This window comes from Coptis chinensis, chromosome 7 (genome assembly GCF_015680905.1).
Source record: "Coptis chinensis isolate HL-2020 chromosome 7, ASM1568090v1, whole genome shotgun sequence".
Classification (NCBI taxonomy): domain Eukaryota; kingdom Viridiplantae; phylum Streptophyta; class Magnoliopsida; order Ranunculales; family Ranunculaceae; genus Coptis; species Coptis chinensis.
Genome location: NC_141462.1, coordinates 57,877,801 through 57,895,882, shown reverse-complemented (window position 1 = coordinate 57,895,882; position 18,082 = coordinate 57,877,801). Strand labels below are relative to the sequence as shown.

At 35.6% G+C, this 18,082-nt stretch overlaps 2 protein-coding genes across 3 annotated transcripts; both read right to left on the bottom strand.

Annotated features, from left to right (window-relative positions):
• Positions 1 to 1,913: 1,913 nt before the first annotated feature.
• Positions 1,914 to 5,458, bottom strand: LOC147488130 (APETALA2-like protein 3). 2 transcript variants are annotated; one of them, XM_086571476.1, is made up of 10 exons: positions 4,778 to 5,458; positions 4,648 to 4,673; positions 4,517 to 4,547; positions 4,342 to 4,429; positions 4,113 to 4,258; positions 3,874 to 3,918; positions 3,658 to 3,758; positions 3,395 to 3,531; positions 2,937 to 3,053; positions 1,914 to 2,393 (listed from the first exon to the last, which is right to left on the bottom strand). In XM_086571476.1, the coding sequence occupies exons 1-10, from the start codon at positions 5,287 to 5,289 to the stop codon at positions 2,157 to 2,159; spliced, it is 1,440 nt and encodes a 479-aa protein (XP_086427602.1). In that variant the 5' UTR covers positions 5,290 to 5,458; the 3' UTR covers positions 1,914 to 2,156. The 2 variants fall into 2 exon arrangements, with proteins under 2 accessions (XP_086427602.1, XP_086427603.1); XM_086571477.1 differs by lacking the exon at positions 3,874 to 3,918 and having other exon boundaries at positions 4,778 to 5,456.
• An 8,138-nt stretch (positions 5,459 to 13,596) lies between these two features.
• Positions 13,597 to 14,442, bottom strand: LOC147488129 (uncharacterized). Its single transcript, XM_086574273.1, is given in 1 exon segment — positions 13,597 to 14,442. A coding segment is annotated over 1 exon segment (846 nt).
• Positions 14,443 to 18,082: the final 3,640 nt, after the last annotated feature.

Sequence of the window (18,082 nt, the reverse complement as noted above, 5' to 3'; positions counted from 1 at the left end):
AAAAATACACATGGGTATGCCCATGGGTATTTTAGGTATTAAATAATATCAATACCTGACATTATCAAAAAATAACAGATTGGTTACGACCAAACTTGTCCACAGACGGAAGTATGACCAATCCCTAGTTAGACATTATTTAGTCTTTAATGTCTAATTCCCTATTATCAACTAGGACCAATATCTAAAAACCACATTATCCCAAGGCAAAATCAAGTGGCGTGTGGGCTTTAAACTTAGGCCCAAACGGTTAACAAGGTGGTGCGTTTTGTTGTGGCGCTTGGGCTTGCCAGTTTTTGTTGTGGCGTGTGGGTTTGGCCCACTCGGTTCTTGTTGTGGCGCGTGGTAGGGGTGTGCACGGATTGGTTCGGGTCGAATTTGGGTCTAAACCAACAACCGAACCGGGGGGCTTATACTTTTTTAGAATCGAACCAAACCAGTTGTATTATATTAACCGAACCAAACCAAACCGATACCCGAAATGAACCGATTGGGTTACGGTTTAACCGATATTAACCAACCCAAACTGACCAGTTTTACATATTTCTAAATTAAATCAATTATATATATATATATATATTGGGTCGGTTTGGTTCTGATCGGATTTGAGACTAAACCGATGACTAAACCGACTCTATCGGTTTTCAAATATATTTAACCAAACCAAACTAACTCATAAATATAACCGACCAGTTCGATCGGTTTTGTAGGTTCAGCCGGTTTTATGCACACCACTAGCGCGTGGTTATGTTGCTGTAACAGCCTGTAAGTTAGATGGAAATATTGGAAGTGCACTACTCATCAATCAAATCTTCAATTATCCCAAGGCGTTTTATCAAGTGGTGTGTGGGCTTTAAAATTAGGCCCAAGCGGTTAACAGTGTGGTGCGTTCTTGTTGTGGCACTTGGGCTTGGTGGTTCTTGTTGTGGAGTGTGGGCTTGTCCCAATCGGTTCTTGTTGTGGCGCGTGGTTATGTTGCTGAAAGTTGGATGGAAATATTGGAAGTGCACTACTCATCAATCAAATGTTTGATGATTCGTTTAATTGAGATTTGAGAATGTTGCTGAAATCCAAGTATCACCATTCCAAAGTCACCAATCGTAGCATTCGTTTATCCTTCGTTCTTTCCCCTATAAAGTTCTATTAATGTTGCATACTAGATGCTCTAAACTTGTTTGTGGCAGAACAGCGGGAGCGCTGGATAAATGACGTTTGACCAATAATGCCATAGGTGCCTTTGACGCCCATGGTAAGGATGTGTGGCACTCCCTTTACCAGGAAAATGTTGCTTTTCGAGTAGGCTGGGGATGTCAGCGTAGCTCAGACTGGAGCTTCAATATGTGCAAGCTCGGTTTCTGTTATTTATGTCTCAATGTCATCATATTGCAGTCCGAGCAAACTAGAAGGCAATCGAACTCGAATTCGATTTGACGTTCCCTTAAAGAAATGATTCTTAGATGAGAAGATTCCTGCACTACTACCATAGTAGGATGACATTGAAGTCAATTCCTTGCTCCGTTTCACCGCAAACAGAATATCTAAAAAGTTGACAGTAATACTATTTGGCCTGGTTCTAACCTCCGTTGACCCTTATTCCATACGACTGTCAGATAATCAGATATAGAAAAGATAGCTAAGAGCACTTGCGGAATCTTTCTTTTTGTAACAGTCTCTTATCTTTCTATCTCTCAAGATGAGAACGAAATCAGCACACACCAAGACATAAACATTCTTTGTACAATCATATTTCTATAGTTTCAAGCATGTGGTGAGTGTGATAGCAAAAGTATGTAATACAGATTAAACCTCGGAAGCAATGCCTTAGGACCACAGGTTCAATTGGTCTTATGAAGGGGGCAAACAACCAATGACTGCACATGACAATTGAAAAGGCTTATTGACTATCAGAGTCAGACTATGGAACCATATATACCATTGAAATCCTGAAAAAATATCCTAAACATATTAAGAAGAGGCTTCAACTCTTAACCATGGTATCTGTAGTGTGTTGTTAATGGTAAGAGATGCGTGCCACAAGCATATACGAGGTCTCAATACATATATACGACAAAATGATGAATTAGACGACCACCTTGGTCATTCTGCTTGCTCACCCATGAAACTCCAGCAGCAGTTTTGTTGTTGTTTGAACTTCTTTAGTATTGTTGAGAAGTGGTGGAAGGAGGATAATAGCCACGGTATGCCATGCTTATATTTGGAGGGTGTGGTGGGTGAATGGCAATTGATGAAGCAGAGGTACTTGACGAAGAGAATCCTGATGATGCTGCAGTAGAAAACAGTGGAATTGAGGTTCCATTTTGACCCTGTACTTGCCACGCCCAGTTGGAGTGGCCTGAGTAACCTGCTTCAATCCCCTTCTCTATCATTCTTCCCTATTGTAGTGAAAAAGTATAACATTAGCGTATTGGACCTTAAGGTTCACTGATCACCATAAGAACACCTCAAATGTTAAACAAGCAATAGTTCTGCTAAGGAAGACACTATTACAAATACTCATTACATATGATATGAAAATATGCGGACTCATAGATAAGAAGGAAGTTGATCAGAATGCGAGTTCCAAAAGTATTTTTCCATAGCCAACAAGTGAATCAATTTAGTCAAGACAGCAAATAATGCGATTCTTTACCAAATCATACATGAATTTAGTAGATTTACTCAATTTAGTGTTATTAATCAACAAGCAGAAGAGCTAAAACCAATAGCAAACAGTCGTATCAATACTATTATCTAATGGATATGCTGCCATTCCCTAAGTGCACCCTAACATCCTCACACGAGGAGGTAATGCTGACCAGTACAAGGTGTTGGTATAAGCCTATTGTAATGCAGGGGAGAATAATACTGGCAGTAGGGCTTCATTTCATTCATGAAAGAAACTAAACTCGAGGCATACATATGAAATGAAATTGTACCTCATAATTGGGAAAGAAGCTGGGGAATGCACCAGTCCATGTGGGATGGTGCTTTGACGCCATTGTCAGCCCATAGAGGGGCTGACCACCCAAGGTTGCCAAAGAAGGGTTCTCCATCTGTAAAGGGAACATCAATTTGTCAATATCTTCTAAAATAAGACATGGCATAACTTGTCAATATCATCTAAACTGCATGCCTAGAGAGCTGCTCATTGCAGTTCCTGGCTGCATTATGTGAAGCATCAGGCTAGTGGAGATTTAACTCTCTCCAGAACTACTCTACCACAATCCACTCAGTGGAATTTAGTCAGGACCTCTTATGTTAACTACATATGAGACAAAGACACGATTCCCCTTCCCAAGGAAATCCTCAAAGTCAAAATGTGAAATGACCAGAAATTTCTAATCACTAAAACAAGAAAATAGATATAAAAGTTGAATAGCTGCTTGAGTATTACCCTTGATTTCATGGAATTAGGCATGTTGAGAGGGTCAACATGGAGACGGAAAGAGGCCACACTTTCAATCTTATTTGGGTCATCAGCAGAAAAAGGGGGAGAGATCCCTAAGTTCAAGTCAAGGTTGCAGGCATCTCCTAAACAACAGAGTTGAGGAATACATTATGATTGGATAACATAAAAGGTGTAGTTCGAAGCTAGCACAACACTACAAATTGTAATGTCTGGATACTATTAAACAGGGTGAGAGTGAAGATTAATACCTCCATTTTCACTTTCCGGGATCTCATTCTCATAAGTGCTTGGTTCAAAATTGGTGACTGCCTCCCTGCCATTACATTTAATTGCTGCCTTGTCATATGCCCTGATTTCCAGAAAACCAAAACGAATGGGTTGGATGGAAGCCAAATTAATGTTGAGAGGTTGAGTTGCTAAAAAAAATCAGTATCAAGGAGAGTGAAATTCATTGTCAGTAGGACCTTGCAGCTTCTACTTCACTATCGAACAGTCCAAGATATATATACCTGCAAGCAAGCGTCGTATTCTCAACGATGATAACAGGGTTTCCATGCATACATACTGTGTCCAAGAACCAAACAACCCCACGACTAGAATATAGTGACTCAGTTTTAAGAGCAAGCAGTCTCGAAGTTAGGCCTAATAGCTACATTCAGACATTCTGTAAATGTACGGCTAAGTCGAGTCGAAGATTTCTTACTTCTTGCCGAGGAACTGTCCCATACGAGCTTCCCAACGACCGCATTTGTGAAGCGTGACACCTCTGTATTTGGAGCTCCCCCTTGCGAATCCAGTGCTATGGCGACGAAGAATGTGGACAAATTCTTCCTTGGTCAAGTTCCTCATCTGTTAATGATCAAATCTAGTTAAAATAATTTGCTAATTACAAAACCCTATGGCAAATGAAAAAAAATAAAAAACCCCATCACCTGTTTCATATCATCTTCATAATCACTAAGATTGAAATTAATATCAGCCTCAACTCCCCGGAACTTAATAGCAGCTCGATCATAGGCTCTACAATTCATAACGCATCCCAATTAAGTCAAAACAAAATTCAACAAAGAACAACTCAAAATCGAATAGAACAATAGAAATTTTCACCTAGCAGCAGCATGAGCAGTATCAAATCCACCTGAAACGAAAAAAAACAAAATCCAAAAGCGCAAAGTTCATCAATAAAACACCATTCACAAGATCAATTCATCATCAATCAACTTACACAATTTCCTTACCTAAATAAACTTGTTTCCCACAATCCCTGATCCAAAAAATAGAGAAAAATCCAAAATTAAAAATGTGCAACTACTAATTAATCACAAAACTAAAATTGACCCAATCAATTATTATAAATAATAGACTAACCAAATATGAGATTCCCATCTTCCAGTTCTCCGATAAAATGTAACCCCACGATACTGAGAACTCCTTGACCGCGGCCCTCTCCTACTCTTCTTCACCACCGGCTTTATTTCCAGCTGCTGCTGCTGTACTCTAACCTGGTCCAACACCACATTACCAGCAAACGAGAGATCCACTGTAGAACCCGGCAAAGACAAATCAAGCCCCGTAGTAGTAGTACCACAAGTCATCACTGGAAAAAGCTCCTTAGTAACAAAACCACTAGTAGTAGTAGTAGTAGTATTAAGTATATCAAACTGAATAGCCATAACACCATTAACATTATTATCATCCTCATTTCTAGTAGAACATGAGTCATCACCAGTACATGACACTTCAGCATTTACTACAGAAGATGAGTTGTTTGAAGAATCATCATCAGCAGCATCCCCAACACGAAACATCTTTTTTTGATAAATATCAACTTCGGTGTCCTCCAAAACAGAAGAAGAAGCATTAAGATCCAACATGGGCATGCTTTGTTACGTAAAAAAAAAGTGTGGACGTGGGGAAGTTCAAAGGCGTCGGTGAGGTTTCATGAGGAGAATGAAGAATGAAGAATGAAGAATGAAGAAGAAGGAAAGGACAAGTGGAGAGAAACAAAGGAGGAAAGAAGAAACGGACTTTTCCTCTTTTTCTTGTGAGGGAGAATAGTTGGTACAGGGTCTTGAAATAGAAAGTTAAGGAAAGATATAATAATATCATAATAATGTTGTTGGTTTTTTGGACATATTATTATTATTGCTAATCTCTTGTTTTATTAGATACTACTCCCTTGAGTTGCATACTTGCATGGTTTTGATACTATAATAGTACAAATTTAATGGTTGAATTACTGCTTGTACGTACAGTTACCTGATTGTTTCGCTCTTTCGTTACTCTGACGGTTGGTTGGTTATCGCGGAAAGTCACTTGGTCTCTCTCAACAGGCACTGGACACCACGACTCTATCAATAATGATCCATCAATTTTATTGTTATTTCTTTAACGTCATTTAGTTGGAAAATTGTTGCGTATAACGGTCTTGGTGTATCCGTATTCTCTCGTTTATCAATCTAAATGCATCATTTAAGCCATATCATCCATTTCAATTAACCAAGTTATTTTTATTTAGTTTTGGGTTATGGAAAGTATGCAAATTTAATGGGTAAGGGATTGGTTTGTTATAATCAATGGTTAGCTTCTCAGTAAACACACACGTCGGATTGATCTAACAAATATAGCAGAGACGCTTAGGTTCTGTTTGGCAGTGTGAATAGGGAATTCATATTCAAGAATTTGTGACGTAGCAGCCATATTTACTTTATATAGGTGTTTGGTCTGTCTAAAATGAGAATATTCTAGTAAGCCTTTTGAATTGCGGGAACACAAAAGTGTGAATAAGCAAATCCAAAAGAAAAATCCAAATTCGCTAAAACGTGTTTTTTTTATCTATGAGAAAAAAATAATAATAATAATAATAATAATAAAAACAAGAAAATAATGCTCTCCCTCCTCTTTTTCTCCCCTCCCTTCTCTCTTTCTTCTTTTGCTTCATGGAAATTCTAGTAATAGAACCATAAATCTTATGTATTTTTTTTCTCTCTCCGCCTTATTTATTTCCTCTCATTAAATTTTTTTTATTTATTTATTTTCTCCAAAAGTGGTGTTTAAATCTTTACATTATTTATCAAATTGAATTTTTTCTTTTTGTGGGGATATTTTTTGTATAAATCAATTGAGTGTTTATGTACTCAATAATAAATTTAAATTTTTTTTCGTTTTATTTGTTTATGAGTTTTTATTTGCTTTTAAGTTTTTATTTGCAATTTTTGTTTATGAGTTTTTTTTTTTTTTTTTTTTTTAAGTTTTTCTTTTTGTATAATATAAAAAATGAGTATATAGGTGTGAATGTCAACCAAACAGTAGCGAAACAAAACATGTGACAGGATAAGAGGCAAACACACAAATAGTTCATCTCATGACTTGTATCACATAATCATAGTTAAGTAATACAATATCTCTTGCAGCCAAACAGAGCCCTTAGAGAAAGTGAAACACCATGCTACGCAAATTGGTAGTTAAGACTTAAGAAAGAAAAATTGACATCAATCTCGGAAGCCCAGCACATAACAAGACCAGGACTACATTATAACTACTCGAGAAAAACTAGGTGGCCAAGAGTTGATTTGGTAGCAATTGGCTTTGTAGCGGCCCGTTCAATACATGGTGCCACATGGTCCGGTGACAAGGTGTCACCTTTGCCTAATGTGGTTACCAGGTGGGTGTGACTTGGCCGCTAGAGCTTCGTAGCTCTCCATACTAGAGCCAGCCGCCAATGGATTGGTTTGGGTAAGATTTGAAAATCCAAACCCGAATCGATAAGATATATTACAAATCGAAAAACTATAAAATCAATTAAATTAATTAATTTCAGCCACACAATTAATAAATATATATATAATTAATTATAAATATTATTAAAATATTATTTTATCTGTTCGGGTTCATATCGATTCGGTTTCAGATCAGTGGAGAATAAACTAAATTACCGAAACCCAAACTATTTTTTATCGGTTTAGTTCAAGTCAGTTATCGAATTATCGAACCCCATTGACCGCCCTATTCCATACCACTATATCTATGTTGTTTAACTTTCCGCAGTTGTCTATGTATGTTTAGGTACATATTGGCTTATTAATGACAATGCTCTATATCAATAAATTTCAATCTAACTGGCTCAAAAGTTTCATATTTTGTCAAATAAGTATAAATTCTGGTGCAATTCAAGTGGTTTACAACTTTACAAATTCATCATATAAATTTGTTTAGCAATAAATTAAAGAAAAGGCGAAAGAAAATGGGTTTAATTCACTGATAAAGAAATTTGGTTTAAGTCACTGATGTGTCAGTATTTTCTTTTCCTTGTGTTTTTTTGTCATATGCAAAAAAGTCAACTCCAACTTGGCTAGAAATATCACAAGGAGGCATATTTAATATACTTTATTAAAAATTAGACCCCAAACTACTTTTAGTTGGAACTTTGGTTACATTCAACAATTTGTACATTGTTTATTCTTAAACTGGTGCTACTTAGGATAATTGTGGACCCAAACCATAAAGAAGTGTCCCTACATAACAGAGACATCCTAGCAAATCCAATCAATTGTGTGTCTAACAACATTAAAGTTTAGGCAGAGGACCATTTTGTCCTCTTCTTTTTTTTGTGTGATGATCCACGATCTCGAAATGGTTTCCTCATCAGATTTCTATCACCTGGGTCGTCTCATTAAATAATGTGAACCCTTTTTCCTTGTACGCAAAATTGATATATTAATTAATTAATGATAAGATAAGATTATATTATATTAGTAAGGTAGACCCTTGCCTCATTTGTTCAAACATTATTTTATTATTTTATTGTTTCATTGTTGTGGAATTAAACGGGCAAGAGCCGTACACGTCGTTAGCTGCCCGACAGCCACCAGCTGTTCAGCACCTGTTTGCCCGGACTGCCCGGTCCACTCAATTAACTGGTGTACTTTTTTTTTATACTCATTTTTGCATCTGACTCCGTGTTATTATTGTTAAAAAAATCAGAAATGATTTATATTTGCCATTTTGGGGAGAATAAGAAAGAGGTAAAGAAAACGACAAGTAGATATTATACGAGTGGTTCTCCTTTTTCTTTTAAAAAATTTCTGGGTGAGAAAATACCTGCAGTGTCCTTTGGGCAGTTACTAAAACAAGTAACATGTGCGGCACTCTTACCCCATGTGTTTGTTACGGTTCCATTTTTTGCCTTACTTAATGAAAGGATTCCCAGTACGCTGTACTACAGTACTGCTGCAGTACTATACTATACTAAAAAAATAGTTATAGCAGAACGAGCACAATTTCCTTTTGTGATCGAGGTTTTAATGTTTTATATTATACGGTTCTGTACATCAACTCATCAACACAATCAATCTATCATATGTATCATGTATGTCATTCATGTCATTCATAATCATGGGTCGTCGTTTTTCTTTTATACCAGAAAAAAATTTACCAACCAGAGCAAATTTCGTCAAAATTAAGAGAAATTGCAAAGTCTAAACTTGACTTGAATCAGTAATTTGATATCTTTTCGAGGCATCTGAGTAAAATTCAGGTTAGCATGGCCAAGGAAAGAATGACATGCAAAAGTTCTGAGATTGCTAAAATTTTGATGAGCATTTTCAGAACAAAAAATTCCTACGACGTATTTTGAATTGTACATTTGAAGAAATAGAATAAAGATGTATAATACCTACTACAATCACGGACGGACCCAGAGCTTTTAACTAGGGTATTCAAATCGAAATTAATAACCAAACAAATTAGTGAAATGATCGGTAAAATGATATATATAATAATAGACAAAAACAATCAACAACTGACGCCATTGAAATATTGAACTTTGTCGATATATAAGTAGGACAGGCGAGAACACTAAAAATATATAAGTTTTGTGTGTATATATACGTACATAAATACATCAACTGCCAAAATAAGTTGGGAGATCAAAAATGAAAAATAAATAAAGAAACTAGAGAAATTGAATAAACGAAGAGAATTGAAGACCTATTGTTAAAAATTTAAAGAAGTGATGGTAGCTGGTGGAGTGAGGTATAGTGGACTAGTGGCCAAGTTAACTAGTTAAGTTCTGAAATGGAGTTTATAATTATTTAGTACCACGAACGTTCATATTTTTTCTTAAATAGTATTTGAACTTTTTTCATGCCTATTAGTACCACATACTCTTAATTTACTTCCATTTAATACCTCAATTCACTTGTCGTCTCAATTCTATTTGATTTCTATAACGGTGAGTAGAGTTTTTAACTATATAGTACTATGGATTTTATTTTTTCCGCCCATCATGAACTTTCAATTATTTACGATTTGATACATTTAGATATTTATCTTACCAAAATGCCCCATCCTTATTCTTTTTTATAACATGCAATTAAAAGGTTGTTTGTTTTTTCGGATTCAGCATTCAGTGGTGCTGAATAGTCAATTTTCAGCATTCAGCGACCAAAATAGTTGTTTGTTTTTATTTTCTATTCAGTATTCAGCGCCAAATTTAGTCTTCAGCATTCCGCGACAATCTTTCTCCTGAATGCTGAATCTATTTGTTTGAGCCGCGTAGTTCCATCTTTACCCCTTCATCTTCAACCATGCTAAAAAAAGAGAGACACGAGACACGATGGGTTTTCCTCTTTTTTTGGAGAGAGAGAGAGAGAGACGATTGGGTTTTAAGAGAGAGGACCAGAGGAGAGAGAGACGAACAATTGGGTTCTCTGGATTTTGATAGCGATGGATAATGAGATGGGTGGGTATATGATACAATGGTCTTGCTTGCATATTACAAGTTATGACAACTAATTACAAAGCAAAGCCCATCCCATTGTTTTTTTAAAAGAAAAATGAGCCAATGAAATTGTTTCTACAACAAATTGGTAACTAATTTTTCCAAATTGCCCACATTTTTCTAACTAATTAGCCGAAAAAAAATAATAAATAGATAAATGCATTTATTTTCACTTCTATAATAATAACCTGTAATTTAATTTAACTTGGTATTTTCATATCTTTTGTTTTTATAAACAATCAAATTGTGTTCAAAATAGATAACAATGGGTGAAATTGTCCAAATGATTTATATTCAGTATTTAGAGCGAGATTATTTTGACAAAAAACAAATGTGTATTTCGAAGTTCAGCAATCAGCATTCAACATTCAGAAGATCGGCCATTTAGCATTCAAAGACTCAGAAAAACAAACGGTCCCTAAGTGTAACTTTTTCATCTATCTCTACCACCACCTCCACTCCTACCGTCACTAAGCAAAAAAAAATTATCTAAAAGGTGTGGTGGTGGATGAAGAAGATATATAATCACTGTTGGATTCACTCTACTGAGACGTGTTAGATGACTTAGTAACTTATGTGAAGAAGTGTCAATTTGGTCATATAAATGTATGAATATACCAAATCGTAAGCAAATTGAGAGTATGTGGTACTAATAAGCGAGAAAAAAAAATTGTGTACCATTTAGAAAAAAAAAATGGAAAATTTTGTAGTACTAAATAGTCAAGAACTTTTAATCATGTGAGCTCGCCGTTATAGAAACCAAATATAATTAAGACGACAATTTAACTGAGGTACTTGAAGTAAAATGAGAATACATAGTACTAATAGGCGAGAAAAAAAAGTATATGGTATTAAATAGTTAGGAGGCCGGGGTTCTAGGGACATATCTCTTATCTTAACACGTAAACAAACTCAAAATCGTTAGGGCATTTATAAGTTTTGGATTAGGCTAATTTTTTGTAGATATGATCTCCTACCTATTCTAAACATTGTCACAAATAATCAAAAAAATCAAAAAATTACAAACTTGCAAAATGTAATTAACAATTTACAAAATTTAGCTAATTGTAGACTGTTCATTTTCACCATTTTAGATACTATATTTGATAAGTTTATAAATTTTTGATTTTTTTTTATTATTTGTGACAATGTTTAGAATAATTAGGAAATTATATCTACAAAAAATTGATCTAATCCAAAACGATTTTGAGTTTGTTTACGTGTTAAGATAAGATATGTCCCTAGAACCTCTCTCTAAATAGTTATAAACTCTTTTGAAATATTAAGAAAAGTAATAGTTTTTTTTTTTTTTTTGGGCGAGGAAACTTTGAGGCCACGGTAAACTCAATACCCTCACTATATCGTGGGTCCGTCTCTGACTACAATGGCCAAATTGTAGTCAGAAAAATAAGTGATTTTTTATTCCCTTGGTAAACAATATTAGGTACCGACAGTGAAACGGATTGGCACAATAGGTTGATATGGTATGAGTTAGAGCATCTTTAGCAGTGATATCAACCTAGCATCAAACACCAAATTCTTAAGAATTTGGTATGAGTTAAGAATTTGGTGTTAAGAATATGGTATGAGTTAAGAATATAGTATGAGTTAAGAATTTGGTGTTTTTTCAACTTCAGGAGAGCTACATGTTGATGAAAACACCAAAAAAACACCAAACCAAACACCAAATCGACTAATATTTGGTTCCAGGTTTGATGTTGTATCAAATCACTTACGCGGTTGTAGGAACACCGTGCGGTTTTGCCAAAACCCCGTGGGCTTGGGCTGCTAAATGGGCTTCTATGGCGGTTTTCCTAAAACCGCGTGCTCTCAATTACAACAACGGGCAAAAAAACGGCTATATCTTTCTAACCCTATAAATTGAAACACTCACCCCATATTTTTACACTAACTTCTTTTCTCTACTCTCTACTCTTTATTCTCTACTCTTTACTCTCTATTCTTAAAACAACAATGAGTCAAGAACCAAAATCAAAATCAAGAAGGGCTTCATGGATACAAGAAGAAGATATTGCTCTCACCAATAGTTGGCTACAAGTTAGTCAAGATGGTGTAGTAGGACATGAGCAAAAGTCGAACGATTTTTGGGCTAGAATTCTAAATGCATTTCATGCAAATTTAGGAAGAATGACCGAACGCAACTTGACGGGTATGAAACACCGTTGGTCTATTATTCAAGCTAATATCAACAAGTTTCATGCTATTCTTTCTAAAATTCAAACATCTCCTCCAAGTGGCTATAATGACAATATGATGGTAAGTATTTACTTTTTATTTGTTATTTTGATTAACAAATATATTTTTCAATTCTAATTTAGTTTTTGCTTAATTGGTAGGTTGAGGAAGCAATAAGTGCATATGCGATGCATAATGGGGTTTGGAAGTGGATGCAATGCTATAATATGGTGAAAGACTCACCCAAATGGAAGATGCTACAGTTGAGAAATGATTTGCATCCCACCAAAAAGTCGAAGTCAAACAGTGGGGAAGGAGGTTCATCAATTCCAATATCAACTGCGACAACTCAATCAATAGATTATGATCCACACCAAGTTCATGGGCTTGAGGATAGACCTCTTGGAAAGAAAGAAGACAAAAAAAGAAGGCAAAAAGAGAAAGAAGAAGGTGATTCTAAAGTGGAGGAATCCGCTAAGAAACTTGATGATTTTCTGATGGAACTTTCTAAAACCACCAAAGAAGGCTATGAATTGGAAGCTCAAAGACAGTTGAAGAAAGATGAGATGTAATTCGAAAAACTTCAATTGAAGAAAAGTTCGATGGATTGGAAGCTTCAAATCCAAAAAGAAAAACTTCAATTGAAGAAAGATGCGCTCTGAGTTCGAAAAGATGAAAATGATGCGAAAATATTAGAAATGAAATTAGAAGGATTACCCGAAGACGAGTGCGAAATTTGGCAACTCAAAAGGGCAGAAATTTTACAAAAAATGAATAATCGACTTGGCAATATCACTGGTAGTAGTCAAAGTAGTGCATAGTCTAAATTTGAGTTTATATTCTTTTAATTTGAGTTTGTATGTTTTTTAATTTGAGTATTTTAATTTGTTTTTTAATTTATGTTTTTTAATTAATGACGTACTTTAATTTAAATTTGTATTTTAATTTTAATTAGAATGTACTTTAATTGAATATTTTCTTTTAATTTAAAGTTGATATTTTTTATCATTCTAAAAAAAAAATTTATATTTTCAAAATTCTCATATACAGAAATCCTTTCATAAAACCACAAATACATAAAAATAAACTTGGAACACAAATACATAGAAATTGAAACGATAAATAAACACAAAGTCTAAATGAAGTGCAAATAAAAATAGAAATCAAGTCCGCCCATGCCTACTCCACAAATGCTCGACCAAGTCATTCTTCAATCTATCATGAACAACTTTTGAATGAACCCTCTCGACGCCAGATGCCCAATGAGATAGAACAAAGTGGCGTTGATCTTCAGGAGCATCTTCTCTACTTGGTATTTCCAAATCAGGAATATACTGCGGGGTATCCGTTTCGCGTTCATATTGTGTAAAATAATGCAAGCCCTCATAACAGTAGTCATGTTATCCAAATACCATAACCTGCACGGATTCGCTAAAATAGCCCAACGCGACTGTAATATACCAAACGCCCGCTCTATGTCTTTTCTAGCAGTTTCTTGCTTCTTTGCAAAATGTTTGTCTTGTGCAATAGTCGGTTTAGCAATCGTTTGAATCAAGGTGGCATAATTAGGATAAATACCGTCAGCCAAGTAATAGCCCATATCATAATGATGGTCATTCACAGTGTATTTACAACGAATAACTTCATCATTGACTATATCATCAAATATTGGTGAGCGGTCAAGTACATTAAGATCATTGTGAGAACCCGCCATTCCAAAAAAAGCATGCCAAATCCATGCGTTACGATCGGCAACTGCCTCCAAAATCACTGTTGGTTTATGCTTATAGCCAGTGTGAGACCCTTGCCACGCGGATGGGCAATTCTTCCATTGCCAGTGCATGCAATCAATGCTTCATAGCATTCCAGGTCATCCGCGTTCCTCAGACTCTTTAAGCAAACGTTGAATATCTGCAGCATTTGGTTTGCGCAAGCATTCACCTCCAAAAATTCTAATAATTCTATCACAAAAATAGCGCATGCATTCATGAACAGTTGGCTCAGCAACATGTAACATATCATCTACTAGATCAGCGGCAGTCCCATAAGCAAGCATTCGTATAGCAGCAATTACTTTTATTTTTGGGTTAATCCCAAACTTACCCGCACAATTAACTTTTTGTTGAAAATATAGTACATTATGATTAAGATGATTGAAAATACGAGTAAATAATGACTGACCCATATGAAATCGGCGTCGAAAGTCGTGGTCACGAAATATAGGATTTGCGCCGAAGTAGTTTACATTTACACGAGCCAGTGTTGCCTCGTACTGACGAGGCTTATATTTTCTTCCTTTCTTCGAACCACCATGTGGTCTATAAGAAGACTCCGCTTCTTTGCCGGTATGAATAAACTCGGACGATGTCGAACCAAAGGTAGAGCAATAGCCACTAATTTACGAGTTTTAACTGCAGTGTTATCATTTGAAGAGCTCGAGCTCGATGAAGAATCAGAAGAAGATGAATCAGAAGAAGATGAATGATCCATTGAAAAAATCTTCAAAGAGTTTTTTTTTTTTTTTTTGCTCAAGGAGATGAGTTTAGATGAGAGGGAACATGAAAAATGAAAAGAACATCGCAAAACCGAGAGTTAAATGGTTATAGCACGCGGTTTCTGGAAAACCGCGCGGTTTTGGCAAAACCACGTGGGCTTGGACCTGTAAGATGGGCTTCTATGAAGCGGTTTTGGCAAAACCGCGTGGCCTATATGGCGTGGTTTTGGCAAAACCGCGTAGTTGCTTGGTCTTTTTTTGATGTTGCTCCTAAAGTTGCTTGGTGTTTTTTTGGTTTGGTGTTTTTTTTGTTCAAAATTTTGGTGTTTTTTTTGTTGCTATGCTAAAGATGCTCTTATGACTCTTGATTTACGTGATTTCTAATTACAACACAATAACACGCGCATCATGCTTTCTCACAAGATATTTGTTCACACTCATTCTCCAAAGTAACAAAAAGAGTGAAAGCTAGCTAAGAATGAATCATGGGATGTGAATGCCAATAGTTCCAAGTCCTTATTAGGCATAGAAGTAATTTGCCAGTAAAATAACCATTTATAATGAAAATGAGATGGTACTATGGAAGAAACCTATGGAGACAGGTATAAATAATGAATACATGATAAAATGTCCTATTCATACCAATCAATTCAATTAAAAATTTGGGACAGAGAAAAGAAAAAGTAAAATGAATCTGAACCGTTCACTAAAAAGTCGACGATGACACGAGTAGAGAATCAGTCTGCCTTCTCCCCCGTGCAACTTACTTTTTTTTTTAATGAAAGAACATTTCCTCATAGGGTAACCTCCTACCTTAAAAGAACTTTATCTCACTTTCTATTTTCCTGTTATGGCAAAGCTCAACGGACAACATTGAATTTATCCATGCAACCGGTTGTACCCGGTCATTCTACAACACTCCTCATTTCTCAAGGTATTTGTTATTTACTGACCCCAATTTGTGTTGGACAAACTCCTACAAAAAAAACTATTATTACAAGTGTGCTATTGGTTTCAAAAAATCTAAAAAAAAAATAATTATTACAAGTATGTCATTGGTCTCTAAAAAATTGAATTCGAAACCCCAAATTTAAAGCTTCCGGCCCAGTCGTTTGGATTAAGTCCCAAACGATTTGGCCACACACCGTTTGGGACTTAGTCAAACGAACCATCGGCCACACCGGTCAAGAGCCCAAAAAACAGAACTTTAAATTTTTTTCAAAGTTCAAATCCCAAACGATATGGCCACACCGTCTGGACTGAGTCCAAAACGATGTGACCATGTCGTTTGAGATTTGGACTTAGAAAAAAATGGTCACACCGTTTGAACTTAGAAAAATCCCCAACGATATGGCCACACCGTTTTGACTAAGTCTCCAACGATATGGCCACACCGTTTGGATTTAGTCCAAAACGATGTTGTCATGTCGTTTGGGATTTGAACTTTAAAAAAATATAAAGTTATGTTTTTTGGGCTCTTGAGCGGTGTGGCCGGGTCGTTTGGACTAAGTCCCAAACGGTGTGGCCAAGTCGTTTGGGACTTAGTCCAGGGTCGTTTAAGTTTGGTGTTTCGAATTCAATTTTTTGGAGACCAATGACATACTTATAATAATTGTGTTTTTTTTAGATTTTTTGAAACCAATGACACATTTTGTAATAATTGTTTTTTTTAGAGTCTGCCCAATACAAATTGGGGTCCGACAGTAATAGGACCCTTCCTTAACCACATTGGCGGTTTGGAGGAGACTATTTTTCTCATTGCAGCCACAACAATATTTTTTGTTAATACATTACACTGAAATCGATTTTTGTGATCTGATCATTTGATACTTCCTCACTGTTATATACTGGTCTTGAGATAATTTTTTTCCCTTTTCAAATAATTAATTTTTTTAACAAATATTCATAGGAAGAAAAAAAATAGAAACTAGCCTAGAAAAAAAACAAGTGAGCTAACCTAGAAAAAAATAGACAAGCGAGCTACAAACTACATATACATAGGAAGAAACTAGGGAACACTGTGTCCCTAAGGTTTTGGATCTAAAATTTAAGGTAAGAAAAATCACGCTGACAAAGCTACAGTAACTTTTGGTTGATAGTATGTATATCAGTTTATGATTTATTATTATTTTTTTTGGTAAAGTTTATGATTTATTATTATTATTATTATGTGTTGTTGAAAGAAACTAATATTTCTCCACGTAGAAAAACAAATTTGTAATCCCCTTCCCCTCTTCCTTGAAGTAGAATATATTCTCAAAAAAGTTGCTGATCTTCAAGATACCAGAATCCAATTACTTGTGCAAGAGAAAATAGTTCATATCCTCGAGGAGTGAGAGTTAAGAAACAGTTGTCGCCTTGTCGGCAACAAATAAAGTATTACGATGTATTATATTAAACTAAAGCACTTCTTAGGAAAATTTTGATTAAGTAGCATTTTTATAGAACAAAGTGGACTGGTGTATCATTCACAAAAGACATTTTTCTTGTAAACTTGGATAACATTTGATCCCATCCATTTCAAGTTAGCCAACATAATTAACTGTCCAATATGACATTGTTTAAAACTAGTTACCAAAAAAAAGAGAGACATTGTTTAAAACTGTAAAGCCAATTAAAGGAGTAAGCAAAAAAAAAAAAAAAAAAAAGGACTTTCATGGCGCTTATGTGTTTGACCTCTTTCAGTCTCTGGCTCATCTAGATGCTCTCATGGAGTTTCATTTTTCTCCTTCACATTACATCTCTCTAAATGTAGAAAACATCTAACTAGCGATGGCAAGTAACCAAGGATTCTTAACATTGTATATGAAAAGTGGCCCGAGTCAGAAGATTTCTTAAGCGAAATATTTGATGTCCACTAGATATGTTGAGGAATATTGTGGCCATAACTGCGGCATTAATGCTTAATGAGGTCTTCAACTCAGATCTCAACGCCATACAAAGACTTCAACTCAGAACTTGGTCTTCATTCCTGCTGCTCATCTGGTTGACGAACTTCATTTCAATAATGAGGTTGTAGCCTCGTAGGGTTTAGTCAAACATGGCGTACCAAAGATGAAAAGCTTACCAAAGATAAAAAGAAGCTGTTAATAAGGTGCAACGACCAAAACGCGCCTTTAACTTGACCAACAGGAAGCTGTGACAAGTCGCAACACTGTGCGCCAGGGAGGTTGAGGCGCAGAACTGGCTGTGTATTCACAAC

Excerpts from the sequence above, each read along its gene's own strand:
- LOC147488130 (XM_086571476.1), bottom strand. The coding sequence starts at position 5,289 with ATGCCCATGTTGGATCTTAATGCTTCTTCTTCTGTTTTGGAGGACACC. Across the intron at positions 4,674-4,777 it reads AGATGGGAATCTCATATTTG|GGATTGTGGGAAACAAGTTT; the intron begins GTTAGTCTATTA and ends TTTTTGGATCAG. Across the intron at positions 2,394-2,936 it reads GCTTCTTTCCCAATTATGAG|GGAAGAATGATAGAGAAGGG; the intron begins GTACAATTTCAT and ends TCACTACAATAG.